The sequence below is a fragment of the Chiloscyllium plagiosum genome, unplaced genomic scaffold, assembly GCF_037043375.1.
Source record: "Chiloscyllium plagiosum isolate Xiang-an unplaced genomic scaffold, Cpla_swu_hap1 HiC_scaffold_1, whole genome shotgun sequence".
Taxonomy (NCBI): Eukaryota; Metazoa; Chordata; class Chondrichthyes; order Orectolobiformes; family Hemiscylliidae; genus Chiloscyllium; species Chiloscyllium plagiosum.
The window spans coordinates 154,445,048-154,467,851 of record NW_028270139.1 but is presented as its reverse complement, the minus strand read 5'-3'; the positions used below and the strand labels follow the sequence as shown (position 1 = coordinate 154,467,851).

Below are 22,804 nucleotides of genomic sequence, written 5' to 3'. Positions count from 1 at the left end.
GGTAGGAAGAACATACTCCTTTGACGCATAGTTTAATTAGGTAGCGGGACCAGAGATCTAGATAGACAAACCTCAAAGTAACAATGTAGGTTGATGCCATTCTTTTGGGGGGAGAAAAAGCAAAATATTGGAATCAATTTCCAAAGGATTAGAATTGGAAAGCTATATAGTAATATTAAACTTGTCGTACTGTGGAGGTGCTGGTGTTAGACTGGGGTGGACAAAATCAGAAGTCACCTGTCACCAAGTTATAATCTGACAGGTTTATTTAAATCACAAGCTTTCAGAGTGCTGCTCCTTTGTCAGGAGATGTGAAACTTGTCACCGATCTTTGGTTAACTCGTTCTGAGCTTGGTTAAATTGAAGGATATGTGGCAGTGAAGAGAGCACAAATAAAAAACATTTTTCAGGCTGATAGCAGAACTGAGACTTGTGTTGATGGCGTTAGACAAAGCAGGGAGATAGGAGGCTCAGATGTATCATTAAATGTTTTTCAATTATAGAAGCAAGAAGAGAGTGGCTCAGTGGCTAGCACTGCGGCCTCACAGTGCCAGAGACCCAGGTTCGCATCCAGCCTCAGGCGATTGTCTGTATGGACTTTGCATGTTCTCCCCGTATCTGTGGACGCTCTGGTCTCCTCCCACAATCCAAAAGGTGTGCAGGTCAGGTGAATTGGCCATGTTAAATTGCCCATAGTGTAAGGTGCATCAGTCAGGGGCAAATGTAGGGAATTGAGTCTGGCTAGGTTACTCTTCAGAGGGTCAGTGTGGACTTGTTGGGCCGAAGAGATGCACCACATTGAAGGGAATCTAATCTAATCATAATTCAGAACAACATAATTGCAACCTATTTTGAATCAGGAAAAATGATACAGACTGAAACACTGGTTACCAAAGAGTAATTCAATTGAAGCTGTGAATTCTGACATGAGCTGGTTATATTTTTGCTTTTTTTTTTTCTTTCCCCAAGGCTGATTGAGTTTGCACCACAATACTACCTTAGCAACCTACCAGTCAGCGAGAGCCGTGACTTACTCATGAAGCTTCGGGAGAAGCTGACTGGCAGAGAAACACAGCCAAACGAAGAGGCAGGCAATACCTTAAACGAAGATGAAGATGCAGAAGAGATTGAAAGTGAGGAGCTCTGCTTGCTTCAGTGAGGGGAAAGGAAGACAGCAGCACCTGGGGGCAAGTGACCGATGGCTGGTTGTTGAATTTATTCGCAAATGACATGGGAACCTGATCAGCATTTGAATAAAATCACTTCCTTCTCCAGAACAGGCAGAGGAGAAAACTGGGAGAATTTTTTTTTCTGTGAATTATAATCTGGAATGCGCTGCCTGAAAGTGTGGTAGAAGCAGATTCAACAGTAACTTGTAAAGTAAATTAATTTGTACTTGAAAAGGAAACAAATGTGGGGTATGAGCAGGGAAATGAAACTAGTTAAATAGCTCCTGCAAGGAGCAAAGGCAGTGGGCTGAATGGCTGTCCCCTCAGCTGGATAAAATCATTGAAGTGCACTCAATATCTGGGACTCCAGTGACTTCTCTTTATTCATTGTCCTTCAAAATAGAAACTGATGGGTGATGCAGTGAGTTCGTATGTAGTCATTTCCCCTTCTGGAACTCCACTCACATGCAAGTAAAGAAACTACATGTAATGCACATAAGGTGAATCGAAGTTGGCAATTTCACTGTGAGATTGTAACGCAATTAACAATAATATATTGGGATCGCTTCATGGTGGCTGCTGTGGAGCTGTGTAGGTGCAAAATACTGTGTCGGAGCAGGTACTAAACTGAGATAGGTACTGAGGTAAATACTTGGGGTAGTGTAGAGGCCACGTTTCTGTACAGCTCACAATGCTGTACTTCACTCTGCTCCAGCGTGAGATGCTAACAATGGGAAACTATTCCACTTCTCAAAACTTTCATCTTGCTGTGAGCACAGAAAGGTAAAATTGCTTTAAAATGAGAAAGGTAAAACAGAGCCAAATGTGAGTTTGTTTTTAAAAAGACTCCATAAATTCATTTAAAAGAGTATATGCAAAGATTATTATTTCAAGATTATGGGAATTAAGCAAATAAGGATAGGTGGGTGATGATGTGAAAAAAAATCAAGTTTGATTTTCTGAATGGCTTTTTTTCTGTGCGATAATATTCCATTACCCCATTCTGTGTGCGCGTGTGTCTGTTTGTTATCATGTTTCAAAACTCTTATCAGAAAGGCTGACCCCTGGCATTTTGTACAAGAGTCGCATAAAACTTGGACAAAAATGAAACCACAATACAGTAGTGTCTATAGTGTGACGCACTATTTGTCTTTTTAAAAACTCAGGCTCCGCATTGATCCTATAGTTAATGATGAATTATATTACATGACTGGAATATAACTTTTCCCATGCTGCTTTTATAAAAATTGAATGTTGCTCTCACTGTCGCAGTCGCACTTTTCAAACACTAAGCTCACTGAAATGCTGAGCAAGATGGGACCAGTTGTGGTGCATCCTGACAAAAGTTAGGTGGATTGGCCATGCGAAATTGTCCATAGTGACAAGGGTGTGTAAGTTAGGTGGATTAGCCAGGAGAATATAGGGTTATGGAGATGGGTCTGGGTGGGATAGTGTTTGGAGGAACGGTGTGGACTGTAGGCTGAATGGCCTCCTTTTCCTTAATGTAGGGATTCTGTGATTCTAGGATTCTATGACTTAATTAGGAGAAAAGGAGATCAGAGCTGAAAATGTGTTGCTGATAAAGCTCAGCAGGTCAGGCAGCATCCAAGGAGCAGGAGAATCGACGTTTCGGGCATGAGACCTTCTTCAGGAATGAGCTACATCGATGCTCCCACCTTTTCCTCCGCTACATCGATGACTGTATCGGCGCTGCATCGTGCTCCCACGAGGAGGTTGAACAGTTCATCCACTTTACTAACACCTTCCACCCCGATCTCAAATTTACCTGGTCCATCTCAGACTCCTTCCTCCCCTTCCTAGACCTCTCCATTTCTATCTCGGGCGACCGAATCAACGCGGACATTTACTATAAACCGAGTGACTCCCACAGCTACCTAGACTACGCCTCCTCCCACCCAGTCCCCTGTAAAAACGCCATCCCATATTCCCAATTCCTTCGTCTCCGCCGCATCTGCTCCCAGGAGGACCAGTTCCAATACCGAACAACCCAGATGGTCTCCTTCTTCAAAGACCGCAATTTCCCCCCAGATGTGATCGACGATGCTCTCCACCGCATCTCTTCCACTTCCTGTTCCTCCGCTCTTGAGCCCCGCCCCTCCAATCGCCACCAGGACAGAACCCCACTGGTCCTCACTTACTACCCCACCAACCTCCATATACATCGTATCATCCGCCGTCATTTCCGCCACCTCCAAACAGACCCCACCACCAGGGATATATTTCCCTCCCCTCCCCTATCAGTGTTCCGAAAAGACCACTCCCTCCGTGAGTCTCTCGTCAGGTCCACACCCCTCACCAACCCAACTCCCAGCACCTTCCCCTGCAACCGCAAGAAACGCAAAACTTGTGCCCACACCTCTCTCCCCCCCCCTTACTTCCTGCCAAGGCCCCAGGGGATCCTTCCATATCTGCCACAAATTCACCTGCACCTCCATACACATCATTTACTGCGTCCGCTGCCCCCGATGTGGCCTCCTCTATATTGGGGAGACAGGCCGCCTACTTGCAGAATGTTTCAGAGAACACCTCTGGGACACCCGGATCAACCAACCCAACCACCCCGTGGCTCAACACTTCAACTCCCCCTCCCACTCCACCAAGGACATGCAGGTCCTTGGACTCCTCCATCGCCAGACCATAACAACATGACGGCTGGAGGAAGAGCACCTCATCTTCCGCCTAGGAACCCTCCAACCACGAGGGATAAACTCAGATTTCTCCAGTTTCCTCATTTCCCCTCCCCCCACCTTGTCTCAGTCCCAACCCTCGAACTCAGCACCACCTTCCTAACTGCAATCTTTTTCCTGACCACTCCGGCCTATCACCCTCACCTTAACCTCTTTCCACCTATCGCATTTCCAACGCCCCTCCCCCAAGTCCCTCCTCCCTACCTTTTATGAGGCACACTTTCCTCATTCCTGAAGAACGGCTCATGCCCGAAACGTCGATTCTCCTACTCCTTGGATGCTGCCTGACCTGCTGCGCTTTTCCAGCAACACATTTTCAGCTCTTCTATGACTTAATTCTCCAGCTTCTGAAAATCATTGCAGGTACAATATTCAGACAGAGCTCAGCTTTGGAACAATGTGAGAATGTCACAATTTCAGCCCACTTGATACTTATTCCACTCTCTGAGCTCAAGGACTTTCAAATAACAGATGTGCTTGGAATTGCAGATTTGATTTGATTTATTTATTGTCACATTTTGTTACAAAATGCAGTTAAAAATGTTGTACAGTATCACCATCTTAAAACAAGATGCCATCTTAAAACAAAAATAAATCGAAACATAGAATATAAAGGCACCGTTTTTTTGCTCGAAGGACAAGAGCATACTGCTAGATTGATTACAAGGCACACTGTCCCTACAGAACTATACATTTTTCTGGAAGTGTATTCTGTGAATAGGACTTAAACGGTTGCAGTTTCCCAGCATCTTTCTTTCTGTCGAGTTTGTCTTTCACATGATTTTTTTTAATTGATTTAATTGCATGTTGGATATGGAATGATGTTTGGGGTGCATTGATATTTTTGTGTGTGGGATTTTTTTTTTCCCTAACCTAAAAGCCCTCGACTGAAATTTTAAAAACAAAACTGAGAATTCTGGAATCCAACCAGTAGTTGCTAACATGTTTTGTGCGTTTCACATTTTTAGATTCATTCACTAAATTGCAAGTGTGATTACGTTTTTTTTAAACTTCCTCCTTTTGTATGTTCATCTGTGAAAGTTTGGACGTGAAGTTCCTTTTAATTCTTATCGCAGCTGAATTAGGATTTTTAAATAAACCCGAAATACTCATTACCTTTCAGTTTCAAGTAGGCACTCCCTTAAGATGCAGTAAGTTATTGATAGTCGATTGACGAATCCTCTTTGGATACACGTACTGTCTAGTTATCATACAGAACAGAAAGTGCTGGGTTCTGTGGGCTGTATGGAGATGGCTGCTTTCAGGCAAGTTATGAACTTGCAGCCCAAGTTCTCAAGATTAACAAGGAAGTTATTAACTGGAGTTCAGACTCTGGTTATCCTGCAATCTATGTCAGGACAATGGATATTGCCTGCAATATAGATAGTATCAATAAATAAAGAACTGAGCTTCTTGCCTGGCGCTCCATCAGAGGCTGTCCAGGATCAACAGAGGACTGGCTGATTTGCTGCAATGTTGGAAGTCTGTTCATATAGAATCCATACCCAGCAGACAGCGGCAATCTCTTGAGAGAAAAGAGAGAAAACTGGATCACAAAAAACAAAAATCACTTTTTTAAAAAGTAGCATATTCAACTCTTAGTAGTAATGATCAGCTCTGTTGTTCTATCTTGGCATGCTTAAATAATTATGATTTTGTTTCATGATTTTAATGAGCTCACTATAGTGAGTTTAACTAGTTTACCTCAATCACAGCACAGGTGTTAGCGTAAAATTGAAAAATCCTGGAATTCTCTCCAGTGCATTGTGGGTCTACTTACAACACACGGACTGCAGCAGTTCAAGATGATAGCTCACCACCACCTTCTCAAAGGCAACTAGGAATGGGCATTAAATGCTGACCCAGCCATCATTCCAGTCAATTTTTACAAAAGGAGACAGTGAGGACTGCAGATACTGGAGACCAGAGTTAAGTGTGTTGCAGGAAAATCAGCATTTCGGGCCGGAGTCCTTCATCCTGATTTTCCTGCTCCTCAGATGCTACCTGACCTGCTGTGCTTTTCCAGCACCACATTCTGGACTCTGAATTTTAACAAACTCTGCACAACATGTATAATTGGTATGATTAGGAGCTTAAGAAAATGTGTTCTGAACTTGTAGAATTAGAGTATTCTAAATTGGATTTAGAAGTATTGTAATTTTTTTTGAGTTCATTGAAGATTTTCGTAATGATTTCTTGAAGAAAAAAAGATTTACAATGAACTAACAGGCTGAATGGCTGCGCTAAAACTGGTGGAGTTTCCATTGAATCCCCCCAGTGTATTACTCCAGAACCTCTGAATCCAGCTTACTGGGAAGTTGTATTTTTGCCAGATTTAATAAAGTTGCGAATTTGTGTTGAATTTTAGCTTTGTATCAGGGCTGGTGAGTGTGACAAAACCAAAGTTCACTGTTAAACCAGTGGTGTGTAAACACAAGGACTAGAGGGGAACTAGACAACTAAGTGCTGTTGCAAACTGCGAAGTGCTAATTCAGGCAGCTTTTCTGATTAACAGAATTTATCATTTTAGAAAGTGACTTGGGGAAGGGAAACTTTAGGGTGCATTTCAAAGCTGGGTTTCACTTTAAAGTTTAGGTTAGAATGCACTTTTTTAAAATCCTCTGGTCGGGGAAAACTTGCACATTTTTTAGTCAAATCATTCATTTCTTCTGCATGCTGATGTAAATGTCATGATTCTCTTTACCAAGAATGTTCTTCATCTTTTAGATGATTCTATAACACTACAAGAGCTGCAGCAATAAATGCATAGACAGATTTATATTGAGCCTTGTTTCTCTGCAATGTCAGCTACTGTGCTTCAGATGCTGCTAGGAATCTTCTCATAAACTAAGGGAGCTCTATGTGTATGGATATTGTTTGTTAAAACTTTTTTGGTGCTCCCTGCAGGAACCTAATAATTTACAGGGCAATAGCAAATTATTTCAACAATTTGTTAGTGTTTATCAGAGTGGGTTTCAGACAGCAAGGTTCATTTGTGCTTAAAACTAATACTGTACAATAGCCAGAATAACCTGGAGATTGTGTAGAGCTCCAGTTCTTTACCCAATGAAATCTTTGTAATTTATTTTGAAAGGATACTGTAATCATTTTGTTTGTTTCTTTGTGTAGTTTCAGGTTTTGGGGCTTTATCCTTACCTTTGTAATTTATTTCTATACCAGTGCCAACTGCACAGATAGTAGGCAAGGTGCTGTGCTACAATTGATTTCAGAGCTTGTCGAATAAGTGTTGCTGCTATATTTATTTCTGATGTGCTTTCTTTCCCTTTTTCTCGAATACTGGTTTTGCAAGCACAAATTTTAGAAACTGTCTGTGTATTGAGCAAGATACTTGCTGTATAATTTAATCAGCTATGAAATTATTGTACTTTCCTGAATGTTGGATAATATTTAAAATTAATGCATTGCCAATGTCAATTTTAATGACTGCAAAGTCTTGCTTTATTGTACTTTGTTTACAGAATGAATATTATGCTGTAATATCATTATAATAAATTTGTTTGTGTCACTGATAGTGGTTCATTAGCGTTTGCTCACTTCCATAAATTGATCCCTATATGCCCCTTACTGTACTACAGGCTCACACCAATAAATACAGACTTCTGGGATACCATTGGCATAGCTGTATCCCCATGTGAATTAATAAGGGCATTGAGTCTATCCAAAGTTGAAGGAGAATGTATTGCAGCATTTGGAGTTGCCATTAATACAAAAGAAGATGGTGGTTGGTCAAGCCGAGTCCTCATAGCTCTCAATATATTGCTACAGGAATTACATAGGGACTTGCCTCCTCTACAATTATTGTGCACTGACCAGTCCACATGTACCAACTTTAGGATGACTGGTCTGTACATTTCCATGTTATCCTCCATTTTTAAACAACACAACATTTAGGACACCACGGTGGCTCAGTGGTTAGCACTGCTGCCTCACATTGCCAGGGACCTGGGTTACATTCCAGCCTTCGGCAGCTGCCAGTGTGGAGTTTGCACTTTTTCCCCATGTCTGTGCGGGTTTCCTCTGGGTGGTCCAGTTTCCTTCCACAATCCAATGATATGCAGGTTAGGTGAATTGATATGCTAAAGTGCCCAGAGTGTGCAGGGATGTGTAGGTTTAGGTGCCTTAGTTAGGGGTAAATGTAGAGTAATAGGTTTGGGGAATGGCTCAGGGTGGATTACACTTCAGAGGGTCTTGTTGGGCCGAAGGGCCTGCTTCCACAATGTGTTTCTATGATTAGTAGGGGTCTCGCACTGCTCTTGCAGCCAAAGAGGATTGGGAAATGATGGTCAAAGCCTCCACTATTTTATCCATAGGCTCTTTAGAGCCTGGACAACTTTCACATAGACCTGATGATGTTATTCAGTTTAAATAATGCTATCTGCTATCATATTACATTTGAACATTTTGCACTCAAATACAGTATCTGCACTGTCCCCATCTCATGAAGCTAACTCAAAATATTAAGAGAAATGCCCACATAGTATGCTCCAAACACATTATCTCTTTGGTGTCAAATCTATCCTACTCTTTCTGTAGTAATTCCCCCAAGGTTTACTGACAAAAACAATTTCATTTTCTTGATTTTACTTGCTAAAACTTTTATATCTTTCTCTTTTTTCTAATTTCCTTGAATATTTCCTCTGGGAGGTTCAGTTTCCTTCCACAATCCAAAGATATGCAGGTTAGGTGAATTGACATGCTAAAGTCATACTGTTGTTCTTTCTAATGTACTGAGCTGTTGGCATTTAACAAGCTTTTTTCCAATTTATCCTAATCTACAAAATCCAGCACGTTCGAGGTTTGCAAACCCTCATTATCTTTGTGGTGTAAAGAGTGTAAATTAATGTTTTGGAAATAGCAATTGTCTCCAGTCAGATATCCTGCCTGGGAAGTGTATTGTCATTGCTTTATCTCCATAGGGTCAGTGGGAATTTTCTACTGGTGGAGAGCCACTAATGTCACTAGACTATTAATCAAGATTCCCAGGCTAATGCTCTGGGGCTATGTGTTTGATGCCCACCATGGTGGATGGTGAAATTTGACTAATGGAAATGTGGATTTCTAAAGAAGCTTCTATCGGTGCCCGTGTAACCACAGTTGATAACCACATATGCTTTTTATGATAATGTCCTTTAGGCAAGCAAGTCTGTTGTCTTTAACTAGATGTGATTCCAGGCCCAGTGCAAGGTGATTGACTCTTAATGCTCTGGGCGTCTTAGGGATGGACAATGAATGTTGGCCCAGCCAGCAAGGTCAAATCCCATGTATGCGTTACAACAAACAAAAAATGGTGATGTAATTACTTCAATGACAATTTGCAACATTTCCAGAAATAATGAGGTGTATCGATAGAGTTAATGATAGATGTCTTTTCTCCAGGACGGTGGGGTGGGATTTAAAGACTCGGTGGAATGTTTCCAAGATGAGAGGTGAGAGATTTAAAAAAGACATGGGGACAATTTCTTTACACAGACAGTGATTCACATGTAAAATGAACTTCAGGAGGAAATGGTGGAAACAGGTTCAGTTTCAATGTTTAGAAGATATTTGGATCAGTCCGTGAATAGGAAAGATTCAGAGGGATATGGGCCAGGAACAGGCAAATGGAACGAGTTTAGTTTGGGATTGTGGTTGACACGGACCAATTGGAACAAAGGGTTTGTTTTCATGCTGTATGATTCTTTGACTAAGTCCCAATACATTGCAGTACAAATAGGAATGGACAATAAATGTGGTCATAACAGAATTGCACACATTACTAAAGCTAAATAAACTTCTTAAAAGTGGATAAAAGACATATATTCAGACTCCGACTGATACAAATGTTTAAGCTGCTCGGCTTGATAGCTATGAAGGCATGCACCCTAATGGTTTTGGGTGACTCAGTTCAGTCAGAATGATTTTGTAAATTCAAGAATATGAACACACTGTTTTCCCCATGTCAGTATGTTGCCTTTGAGGACCTAACTAATGCAAATTCTGTATAGTTAGTTGTATCTCAGCTTAACTCAAACTACTTAGTACATTTAAAATAATAATTGAGTCACATTTTTAAAATAGAGCCCCACCATCTCCCTGTCATCCATTAAATAGACTTATTGAGAAGTCGTGATGTAGTGGCTATGTCAGTGGGCCATAATCCAGAAACTCAGGCTAAGGCCTGAGAAACATTGGTACACCTACCACCTACTACCTTGGCTGATGGTGAAGTCCGAATTCAATAAAAATAGTCATTCAATCTGTTCATCCTACCAGACTATTCAATTCTTCAATGCCATCCTTAAGAAAGCGAAATACTGCAGATGCTGGGAAAGCTGAAACAAGTGCTGGAGAAACAGTCAATCCATGTAATATTTTGTAAATTTCACTTTGCAAATAGAACTAGTCTGGCTCAAGATTGCGATACAGACATACTCTGACCTAGCACCACATTCAAGCATTCACTTCCTCTTCAATTCTGAGGTTATTTACTAAGTCTGCCCCATTACATGTTGCAAACCAAACGTGGCTCAATCCCTGACTGGATCTAAAACATATCATTCTGGGAAACAATCCCGAGTATATTCTATAATTCCACCCTCGGGCAACTGTTTGTGAGGAGTTTGCACATTCTCCCCGTGTCTGTGTGGGTTTCCTCCGGGTGCTCCGGTTTCCTCCCACAGTCCAATGATATGCAGGTTAGGTGGATTGGCCATGCTAAGTTGCCCATAGTGTCAAGAGTGTACAGGCTTTGTGAGTGAGTCCCAGGATGCTGGGAGGGTTGGTGTGTGGACTCAATGGGTCAAATGGCCTGCTTCCACACTACAGGGATTCTATGATTACTGACTGAAATAGGAGAAAGTGAGGTCTGCAGACGCTGGAGATCAAAGCTGAAACTTTATTGCTGGAACAGCACAGCAGGTCAGGCAGCATCTAGGGAACAGGAGATTCGATGTTTCGGGCACATGCCCTTCTTCAGGAATGAGCAGAGAGTGTTCAGCAGGAGAAGATAAAAGGTAGGGAGGAGGGACTTGGAGGAGGGGCGTTGGAAATGTGATAGGTGGAAAGAGGTCAAGGTGAGGGTGATAGGTCGGAGTAGGGTGGAGGCGGAGAGGTCAAGAAGAAGATTGCAGGTCAGGAAGGCGGTGCCGGGCTGGAGGGATTCGGCTGAGACAAGGTGGGGGGAGGGGGGATGAAGAAACTGGTGAAGTCCAAGTTCATCCCCTGTGGTTGGAGGGTTCCCAGTCGGAAGATAAGACGCTCCTCCTCCGACCGTCGCGTTGTTGTGGTTTGGCGGTGGATGAGTCCAATGACCTGCATATCCTCGGTGGAGTGGGAGGGGGAGTTGAAATGCTGTGCTACAGGGTGATTGGGTTGGTTCGTCCGGGTGGCCCAGAGGTGCTCTCTGAATCGCTCCGCAAGTAGGCGGCCTGTCTCCCCAATATAGAGGAGGCCACACCGGCTGCAGCGGATGCAGTAGATAATGTGGGTGGAGGTGCAGGCGAATCTGTGGCGGATATGGAAGTTTCCTTTGGGGCCTTGGAGAGAAGTGAGGGGGGAGGTGTGGGCGCAAGTGTTGCACCTCCTGCGGTTGCAAGGGAAGGTGCCGGGAGTGGAGGTTGTGTTGGTGGGGGGTATGGATCTGACAAGGGAGTCGCGGAGGGAGTGGTCTCTACGGAAAGCTGATAGAGGAGGGGAGGGAAATATATCCTTGGTGGTGGGGTCCGTTTGGAGGTGGCGGAAGTGACGGCGGATGATGCGCTGTACATGGAGATTGGTGGGGTGGTAGGTGAGGACCAGTGGGGTTCTGTCCTGGTGGCGGTTGGAGGGGCGGGGCTCAAGGGCGGAGGAGCGGGAAGTGGAGGAGATGCGGTGGAGGGCATCGTCGATCACGTCGGGGGGGAAATTGCGGTCCTTGAAGAAGGAGGCCGTCTGTGTTGTGCGTATTTTGAACTGGTCCTCCTGGGAGCAGATGCGGCGGAGACGAAGGAATTGGGAGAATGGGATGGCGTTTTTACAGGGGGCGGGGTGGGAGGAGGTGTAGTCCTGGTAGCTGTGGGAGTCGGTCGGTTTGTAGTAGATGTCCGTGTTGATTCGGTCGTCTGAGATAGAAACAGAAAGGTCTAGGAAGGGGAGGGAGGAATGGGATATACTGACTGAAATAGCTGACCATGAATCAGAGATTGTGCTGTCTGATCCTAAACTCCCCCACAAGGGGAAACAATCTCTCAGAACATATCCTATCATGGAATCTGATATGTTTCAGTCTCAGTTTAAATATTTCTCCTGCTAAAGTGCATGACCCCACATTTTCCCACATTATATCCAACCTTCCAAATTTTCTCAATCTACATGAAGATTAAAAACACCCATCATTAATGTACCTTCTAATTTACTCTCTGCCCGACAGTACAGTCAAGGGGGTTTATAAACTACTCACACCAGTATCTTCCTCCCTTTATTAATTCTTACTTCCTTATATAGACTTTACATCTTCTGCCCCAAGATCATTTCTTTCTTACTCTGCCTCATAGGAACCATGCTACCCCCGCCTTTTTCCTTTCTGCCTCTGTTTGTGAAAAAAAATCACTTACCTCTGAATACTCAGTAGCTTTGATCTCCTTGTCTCTGTAATGACTGTAAGATCATATTTTGGTTCTGTCTTCACAAATACGGCCACAGATAATTTTCAAAAAAATGTTAAGGAACACAAGAGGGAGTATAAGTAAAACAATGTTAAACATCACAGAACATCAGGTTATAGTTCAACAGGTTTATTTGGAAGCACTAGCTTTCGGAGCGCTGCTCCTTCATCAGGTGGTTGTGGAGTATACGTCCATAAGGCACAGAGTTTATAGCAAAAGATTACAGTGTCATGCTACTGAAATGATATAGTGAACAAGCATCTCAGCTCAGACAATGCATTAAAGATTAGAGGTCAGAGTATGTCTGTATCCCAATCTTGAGCCAGACTAGTTCTATTTGCAAAGTGAAATTTACAAAATATTACATGGATTGACTGTCAGCAAATTGTGTATTTTTGAGCAAAATAGAATGTATCGCAAATACAATTCTGCAAATACAAATTCATCCCATTGACTTATGTGTGTGTGTGTGTATATGCATGAAAGAGAGAGAGAATGAATACATTTGTGTGTGTGTATATGAGCGCACATGAGAGAGTGTGTGAATGCTTGGTAAAGTGTGTGTGGGTGTGATGGAGTGTGTGTGTATGAGAGAGGGTCTGCATGAGTGTGAGAGTATGTAAGAGTATGACACATCCTCCAAGGTAGACTTGGATAGGCAAGAGCAGAGACTGATAGCCAAGTTCGGTACCCATGAGGATGACCTCAACCGGGACCTTGGTTCATGTCACATTACAGGTGACCCCACTACGCTATACACTCTCTCTCACCCTCACTCACACACTCTTCCATACACACTCATGCAGACCCTCTCTCATACACATGCTGTCTCTCATACACAGACACATATACACCCACGCACATACCCTCTCTCAGGCTTATACTCCATCCCATTCCACACACACTCTTTACCAATTTGCACACATACAAACACACTCTTTCACATGCACTCACATTCACATGCGCACACTAACATGCACACACTCACTCTCTCTCATGCATCTACGCACACATATAAGTCAATGTGTTTAATTTGTATTTGCAGAATTATATTTGCAGATACATTCTATTTTGCTCAAAAAGCACACAATCTGCAGGCAGTTAATGCAGGCAGTCAATCCATGTAATATTTTATAAATTCCTATTATGAAATAGAACCAATCTGACTCAAGATTGGGATACAGACAGACTCTAACCTCACACCTTGAATGCATTACCTGAACTGAAATGTCACCTTTTTCATAAAACCTTAAGTTATCTCAAGAATGTGACTTAAAAGAAGTTCTGGGATTTACATATTAATGAACTGAAACCTGCAACCCATTCTAAAAGATGAAAGACTTAACAACAATCTAGGTTTGTTCAATATAGCATTTCAGTTGCATGACACTGTGATCTTTTGCTATAAGTTCTGTGTCTTATGATCCCGCTCCACAGCTACCTGATGAAGGAGCAGCAGTCCGAAAGTGAGTGCTTCCAAATATACCTGTTGGACTATAACCAGGTGCTGTGTGATTTTGACCCCACTCCAACACCAACTCCTCCGCATCAGAATAAAGCAATGGTCCGACAGAAATGAATGGTGTTGAAGGCTGACCAAAGTCCCCAGAGTCCGAAAAAAATGACATTCCAGTGTAATAAAGGAAGTGGGCTTGGGAAAACTGGATATGTTGGTTATCACCTTCCAAAACTCTATCGAAATCATGTCTCACAAACTTGATTCAGTTTTTTGAAGAAGTAACAAAGAGGCTTGAGAGGGCAGAGTGGTGGACATGATCTATTTGGACTTCAGTAAGGTGTTTGACAAGGTTCCGCATGGGACACTGGTTAGCAAGGTTAGATCTCATGGAATACAGGGAGAACTAGCCATTTGGATACAGAACTGGCTCAAAGGTAGAAGACAGAGGGTGGTGGTGGAGGGTTGTTTTTCAGACTGGAGGCCTGTGACCACTGGAGTGCCACAAGGATCGGTGCTGGGTCCTCTACTTTTCATCATTTATATAAATGATTTGGATGTGAGCATAAGAGGTACAGTTCGTAAGTTTGCAGATGACACCAACATTGGAGGTGAGTGGACACCGTAGAAGGTTACCTCAGATTACAATGGGATCTTGAGCAGATGGGCCAATGGTCTGAGAAGTGGCAGATGGAGTTTAATTCAGATAAATGCAAGGTGCTGCATTTTGGGAAAGCAAATCTTAGCAAAACTTATACACTTAATGGAGTGTTGCTGAACAAAGAGACCTTGGAGTACAAGTTCATAGCTCCTTGAAAGTAGAGTCGCAGGTAGATAGGATAGTGAAGGAGGCATTTGCTATGCTTTCCTTTACTGGTCAGTGCATTGAGTATTGGAGTTGGGAGGTCATGTTGCGGCTGTGCAGGACAATGGCTAGGCCACTTTTGGAATATTGCATGCAATTCTGGTCTCCTTCCTATTGAAAAATGTTGTGAAACATGAAAGAATTCAGAAAAGATTTACAAGTATGTTGCCATGGGTGAAGGATTTGAGCTATAGGGAGAGGCTGAACAGGCTGGGGCTGTTTTCCCTGGAGAGTCGGAGGCTGAGGGGTGGTCTTTTAGAGGTTTATAAAATCATGAGGGGCATGGATAGGATAAATAGAAAGGTCTTCTCCCTGGGGTGGGGAAGTCCAAGACTAGAGGGCATAGGTTTAGGGTGAGAGGGGAAAGATATAAAAGAGACCTAAGGCGCAACGTTTTCACATAGAGGGTGGTATGTGTATGGAATGAGCTGCCAGAGGATGTGGTGGAGGCTGGTACAATTGCAACATTTAAAAGGCATCTGGATGTGTATATGAATAGGAAGGGTTTGGAGGGATATGGGCTGGCTGCTGGCAGTGAGACTAGATTGGGTTGGGATATCTGGTTGGCATGGACGGGTTGGACCAAATGGTCTGTTTCTGTGCTGTACATCTCCATGACTCTTGACTCTATACTCTGAGAGCCCAAGGACTGGAGAGTGGTAAATGTAACCCCATTATTTAAAAAGGGAGGGAGGGAAAATACACAGAATCACAGACTAATTAGCCAAGCATTCATAGTGGGGAAGATGCTGGGATTTATTGTAAAAGATGTGATCAAGGAACACTTGGAAAACATTAACGAGATTGTACATATGAAAGGGGAAAGCATGTTTTACTGATCAACTGGAGTAGATTAAAATTAAATTGACTGTCACATGTACTGAAGTACAATGAAAAAGGAACAAAGTCACCTGTCTGCAGTGCCACCTTCGGTACATTAGAATGGAAGAGAAGTGAAATTTATTGTCACATGTACTTTTACATGAAAAATACGCTGAAAACCTTTATAATTCATTCCACCATGGTGCTACATCAATGACAAAGCAAGTTTTATAAAGTGAAAACAAGACAAACTTCACCACAGTTCAGTTTCTGGGCTCAGGGAAAGACTATTTAGAAACAATGGAATACTCTGAAGATACAACAAGGACAAGGTACCGAGGTGTGAAATCTTCAGTATCAAGTAGAAAAACAGAAGAAATGAAGTTAAAAGTTCGACATTGAAGTCCTTCTGAAGTACTTAGCCATGGGCCTGGACCTAGGCACTTTCACTCTGATGCTGAGACCATCACTAGCATGAGCCAGCCTTGAGTCTCCTCACTACACCACTACAGAGCTATAATACCATTCATATGTACCATCTCATCTCTACAGGTTACACCATCACCATGAACTGGCTGAGTGAGCAAACACGTGGCAGATGCAATACCACGTGGATAGATGTAAATTGCGAAAAATGGGAAGGCAGAGTATTGTTTGGATGGTGACGTATCAGCAAGTGTGGATCTACAAAAGGGGTCTGGGTGTCCTTACATGTGCAGATAGAAAGGCAAATGGTATATTGGTCTTCTTTGAGAGTATATGCTCCCACTTTTACACACACACACACACACAGTCACTGTCGCACACACTCACTCATGGTCCCAAACACACACACACACGAATCACTGTCACACACACTCACCCTCTCACACACGCACAAGAGTTACAGTTACGCAAACACACTCACATTCCCACACACAGAGTCGCTCTCATGCATGTTCAAATACACACACAGATTCCCTCTTTCATACACATACACATACACAGGCACCTCTCTCTCTCACACACACACATACTCACTCTTGCACATACACATACATACATACACAATCCCTCACTCACACACATAAACTCTCCCCTCTCTCTCACGCACACACACACACTCTTCTCCCACAGAGACACATGCACACACACACTCCCTCGTGCACATGCCCAAGTTTTAACAATGCTGTGTTAAGGGAGTGAGAGAGACAGACATAAAAGAGGAAGCAGAAGAAAAATTGAAAAACTACAAGAAGAATAGAAAAGATGAAAAACAGACTAAAGTTGAGCAAATCACAACATTGTCACCCAGCTAGACAGGCGGCACGGTGGCACAGTGGTTAGCGCTGCTGCCTCACAGCGCCGGAGACCCGAGTTCAATTCCCACCTCAGGCGACTGACTGTGTGGAGTTTGCACATTCTCTCCGTGTTTGCGTGGGTTTCCTCCGGGTGCTCTGGTTTCCTCCCACAGTCCAAAGATGTGCAGGTCAGGTGAACTGGCCATGTTAAATTGCCCGTAGTGTTAGGTAAGGGGTAAATGTAGGGGTATGGGTGGGTTGCGCTTCGGCGGGTCGGTGTGGACTTGTTGGGCCGAAGGGCCTGTTTCCACACTAATGTAATCTAATCTAATCTAGACATGGTTGGAGACATTTGCATAAAGTACAATGAATGGAATGTTAACTGCTTCATGTAAAATTCTCAGGTATATGTTGGTGAGTAAAGAGATTAAAATTAAAACTAAGCCTCTAACATGAAGGTGTTATGAGACAATCTAAACAATAATCAGAAATCGTCAGTGCTGCCATTGCCTGCAGAGAGAGTCCGCCAGAACGTGAAGAGGAAGTCAAAAAGAATGGATACAATAGAATAGAATTTTCCAACAGAGGCAGAGGCCATTTGACCCATTGCGTTTGTACTAAATTCTGAGAGAGTTACTCAGCTCATCCCACTCTCCAGCCCTATCTCCATTGCCCTCTCAATTCACCACCTTTAAATATAAATTTCAGCTCTCTTTTGAAACCTCGTGTGGAATCAGTCTCCACCACTCTCTCAGGCAACACATTCCAAATCCTCACAACTCTCTGAGTAAATAAGTTTTTCTTCATCTCACCCCTAGCTCTGTTGCTGACAATCTTGAAATCATGACACCACAAACCACTCCCTCCCCCCCTCCCCCCCTCCCTTAGTTACTGAGATACTAACTAGTGGGGTCAGAATATCCTTCTTTACCTTGTCAAAATTCTTCATAATTTTAACCACCTCAATAAGATCACCCCGTAATCTTCTCTGCTCCAGAAGGACTTCATTAACTGGCACAATGTAACACTGTCATTCAGGAGGAGCAGTGCCAGTTAGAGAACGAAGACGTAAATCATCGTGTGGAGATTGAAGGGATGGAGGAGAAACGCACTGAGTACTTTGTCTTGCCTTTTACAATTGGAGGCAATGAAAGTGCACAGGGTCTGAGGGAGGAGACATTCAAGCAATCAGAGATGTGGAAATAACACTGAGTAAGAAACACAGAAAGTAGAAAAACCAACCAGCCCTGATGGTATTGTTCCCAGAATATGAGGAAACCATCAGAATAATGACCACAATCAGCCTTAGATGTAGAAGTGAAGTGAGTGGACAAGAGGGCAGTCAAGAGAAATCCTCTGTTCGAAAGGAGAGAGACTTCACCAATGATACCCAGATCGCACAAACAAATACAAAATAAAATAGCAAGCAGATTTCTAAAGACGGTGATACAAGGTCAAATTCATTTTGATTGGGACAGTGGCAGGTTAATTAAAGGTAGGCAGCATGGATTTGCAAAAGGCATATCACTATTTGAGAAGTTAGTAGATTTTGTAATCATGCAGCATCTTGATAAAGTCGATACAGTGAATGTAAAGTCTACTCATTTTCAAAAGATGTTTGTTGAGGTGCCATTTCAATGGTTAACGATGAAACCCAGACTCTATTTCCTTCACAAAATGGGCTCAACCTCATGTTCCGCTGAAATATCCTGGTGGAGCTCTCTGTGTCTCGCAGCGTACACTAAAACAGTTTTTCTCATTTGTTCATGGGATGTGGTCGGGCTAGCATTTATATCCCATCCCTAATTACCCAGATGGTAGATAAGAATCTGCCACATTGTTGTGGGGTCTGGAGTCACCTGAAAGGCTGGCAGATTTCCTTCCCTCAAGAACGTTAGTGACCCAAATGGATTTTTACAATAATGAACTGCAGGTAGATAGTGACTATTAGGCTAGATTGTTTTACTAAATTACAGAATTTGTGTGGGTAGAATTGAGGAACTGCAAAGATAAAAAAAAAGTTGGAGTCATGTACAGGCCTCCAAACAGTAGTCAGGACCAGGAGAGAGAAAAGATGTGTAGGGAAGGCAAAGTTACAGTGATCATGAGGGTTTCAATATGCAGGTGGACTGGGAAAATCACAGTAGTGGATTACAAGAAAAAGAATTTGTGGAGCATCTTTGAGTTGGCTTTTTGGAATAGCTTGTGGTGGAGCCCACTAGGGAACAGGCAATACTGGATTTAGTATTGTGCAATGAGGCAGACTTGATAAGGGAGCTACAGGTGAAGGAACCTGTAGACAGGCCAACAAGAGGTGAGGCCATACTGGATTTGGTTCTGGGTAACGAACCAGGCCAGGTGTTAGAATTAGAGTTAGGTGAGCACTTTGGGGATAGTGACCATAATTCGGTGATTTTTACACTCGTGATGGAGAGGGATAAGTGTGTACTACAGGGCAAGAGTTATAGCTGGGGTCAGGGAAATTATGATGCGGTGAGGCATGACTTAGGATGTGTGGCTTGGAAAAGTAGACTCCAAGGCAAGAGTGTAAATGATATGTGGAGCTTGTTCAAGGAGCAACTATTGAGTGTCCTTGATAATTATGTACCTGTCAGGCAGGGAGGAAAGGGTCGTGCGAGGGAGCCGTGGTTTAATAAGGAATTGGAATCCCTTGTTAAATGGAAGAGGGCGGCCTATCTCAAGATGAGACGTGAAGGTTCAATTGGGGCGATTGAGAGTTATAGGGTAGCCAGGAAGGACCTGAAGAGAGAGCTAAGAGCAGCAAGGAGGGGACATGAAAGGTCCTTAGTCGGTAGGATTAGGGAAAACCCTAAGGCTTTCTATAGGTATGTTAGGAATAAAAGAATGACTAGGGTAGGAATAGGTCCAGTCAAGGATAGTAGTGGGAAGTTGGGTGTGGAGGCGGAAGAGATTGGGGAGACACTGAATGAATACTTTTCTTCAGTATTTACTCAGGAACAGGGCATTGTCGTCGATGTGAATACTGAGTCACAAATAAGTAGAATGGATGGCTTTGAGGTATGTAGAGAAGAGGTGTTGGAAATCCTGGAAAAGGTGAAAATAGATAAGTCCCCTGGGCCTGATGGCATTTATCCTAGGATTCTCTGGGAAGCAAGGGAGGAGATTGCAGAGCCATTGGCCTTGATTTTTATGTCCTCTTTGTCTACAGGAGTAGTCCCAGAAGACTGGAGGATAGCAAATGTGGTTCCCTTGTTCAAAAAGGGGAGTAGGGATAACCCTAGTAACTATAGGCCGGTGAGTCTCACTTCTGTTGTGGGCAAAGTCTTAGAGAGAATTGTAAGGGATAGGATTTATGCACATCTGGATAGGAATAATGTGATCAGGGATAGTCAGCATGGTTTTGTGAAGGGCAGGTCGTGCCTCACAAACCTTATTGAATTCTTTGAAAAGGTGACGAAGGAGGTTGATGGGGGGAAAGCGGTAGATGTGGTATATATGGATTTTAGTAAGGCGTTTGATAAGGTTCCACATGGTAGGCTACTGCAGAAAATACGGAGATATGGCATTGAGGGTGAGTTGGAGGTTTGGATTAGGAATTGGCTGGATGGAAGAAGACAGAGGGTAGTAGTTGATGGCAAAGTTTCTTCATGGAGTGCCGTCACTAGCGGTGTTCCGCAAGGATCTGTTTTGGGACCTTTGCTGTTTGTCATTTTTATAAATGACCTGGAAGAGGGGTTAGAAGGTTGGGTGAGCAAGTTTGCGGATGATACGAAAGTCGGAGGAGTTGTTGACAGTGAGGAAGGATGTGGCAGGTTACAGCAGGATATAGAGAAGCTGCAGAGCTGGGCAGAAAGGTGGCAAATGGAATTCAATGTAGCTAAGTGTGAGGTGATTCACTTTGGAAAGAATAACAAAAAGATGGGGTACTGGGCTAATGGTCGGATACTTGGTAGTGTGGATGAGCAGAGGGATCTTGGTGTCCATGTACACAGATCTCTGAAAGTTGCCACCCAGGTAAATAGTGCGGTGAGGAAGGCATACGGCGTACTGGCTTTTATTGGTAGAGGAATTGAGTTCCGGAGTCCTGAGGTCATGATGCAGTTGTATAAGACTCTGGTGCGGCCGCATCTGGAATATTGTGTGCAGTTTTGGTCGCCATACTATAGGAAGGATGTGGAGGCACTGGAACGGGTGCAGAGGAGGTTTACCAGGATGTTGCCTGGTATGGAAGGAAGATCGTATGAGGAAAGACTGAGACACTTGGGGCTGTTTTCATTAGAGAAAAGAAGGTTTAGGGGTGACTTGATTGAGGTGTACAAGATGATTAGGGGGTTAGATAGGGTTGACAGTGTGAACCTTTTTCCGTGTATGGAGTCGGGTATTACAAGGGGGCATAGCTTTAAATTAAGGGGGGGTAGATATAGGACTGACGTTAGGGGTAGGTTCTTCACTCAGCGAGTCGTAAGTTCATGGAATGCCCTGCCAGTAGCAGTGGTGGACTCTCCCTCTTTATGGGCATTTAAGCGGGCATTGGATAGGTATATGGAGGATAGGTTAGGTGGGCTTGGATCGGCGCAACATCGAGGGCCAAAGGGCCTGTACTGCGCTGTATTCTTCTATGTTCTATAACCCAAAGGAGGCAGTGTTCATAATATGATTGAATTTACTTTGCAGTTTGAGAGGGAGAAGATAGAATCAGAGGTAACAGTAGTACAGCTGACTAAAGGTAACTACCAGGAGAGGAGCCCAGCAGGAAAGACAGTAGAAGAGCAAGGGCAGGAGTTTCTGGGAGTAATTCAGGAGATACAGCAGAGATTTATCCGAGTGAAAGGGAGCATGGTACAGGAAGGATGAGGCAACCATGGCTGACTAGGGAAGTCAGGGACAGCATAAAAGCAAAGGAGAAAGCATACAATGTCGTGAAGGGCAGTGGGAAAGCACAAGATTACAAAGTGAGAAGTTTACAAAGAGCAACAGAGGGTAACAAAAAAAAATAAGGAGAAGATTAAATATGAGGGTAAGCTAGCCAGTAAAATAAAGGAAGACAGTAAGAGTTTCTTTAGATACATAAAGGGCAAAAGTGAGGCAAAAGTGGATATTGGGCTTCGGGAAAATGACGCTGGAGAGTTAGTAATGTGGAACAAGGAAATGGCCGGAGAACTGAGTAATTACTTTGTGTCAATCTTCACAGTGGAAGACACAAGTAATATCCCAAATATTGTCGAGAGTGAAGGGGCAGAGCTGAGTATGATGGTCATCAGCAAGGAGAAGGTGCTAGAAAAACTGAATGGCCTGAAAGTGGATAAATCACCTGGACCAGATGGACTACACCCCAGAGTTCTTAGAGACATAGCTGAAGAGATAGCGTACATGTTAGTGGTGATCTTTCAGGAATATCTAGAATCAGGGAGGGTCCCAGAGGACTGAAAAATCACTAATGTGACACACTGTTTAAAAAGAGATTGTGGCAAAAGACAAAAATTACAGACCAATTAGCCTAACCTCTGTCGCGGGTAAGGTCTTGGAATCTGTTGTGAAGGATGAGATTTTTGAACACTTGGAAGTGTATGGTGAAATAGGGCAAAGTCAGCATCGTTTCATCAAGGGGAGGTCATGCCTGACAAATCTGCTAGAATTCTTTGAGGAAGTAACGAGCAGGTTAGACCAATGGGAGCCAATGGATGTTATCGACCTGGACTTCAAGAAGGTATTTGACAAGGTGCCGCACAGGAGGCTACTGAGTAAGATAAAGGCCTATGGTGTTAGAGGCAAGGTGCTGGCATGGATAGAAGCTTGGCTATCTGGCAGAAAAGGGTCCTTCTCAGAATGGTAGCTGCTGACAAGTGGGATTCCACAAGGGTCAGTGCTGGGGACTTTTCA

The 22,804-nt window shown here is 43.3% G+C and overlaps 1 protein-coding gene across 4 annotated transcripts in view; it reads left to right on the top strand.

Moving 5' to 3' along the window:
• The window catches only part of LOC122553665 (putative pre-mRNA-splicing factor ATP-dependent RNA helicase DHX32), a 129,435-nt gene extending 122,028 nt beyond the window's left edge, over window positions 1–7,407 (top strand). For all 4 annotated transcript variants that reach the window (XM_043697856.2, XM_087991720.1, XM_087991717.1 and 1 more), the window contains one exon: window positions 970–7,407. In XM_043697856.2, the coding sequence (XP_043553791.2) occupies window positions 970–1,159 (190 nt within the window). In that variant the 3' untranslated portion in view covers window positions 1,160–7,407. The remainder of the gene's footprint in view (window positions 1–969) is intronic.
• Window positions 7,408–22,804: the final 15,397 nt, after the last annotated feature.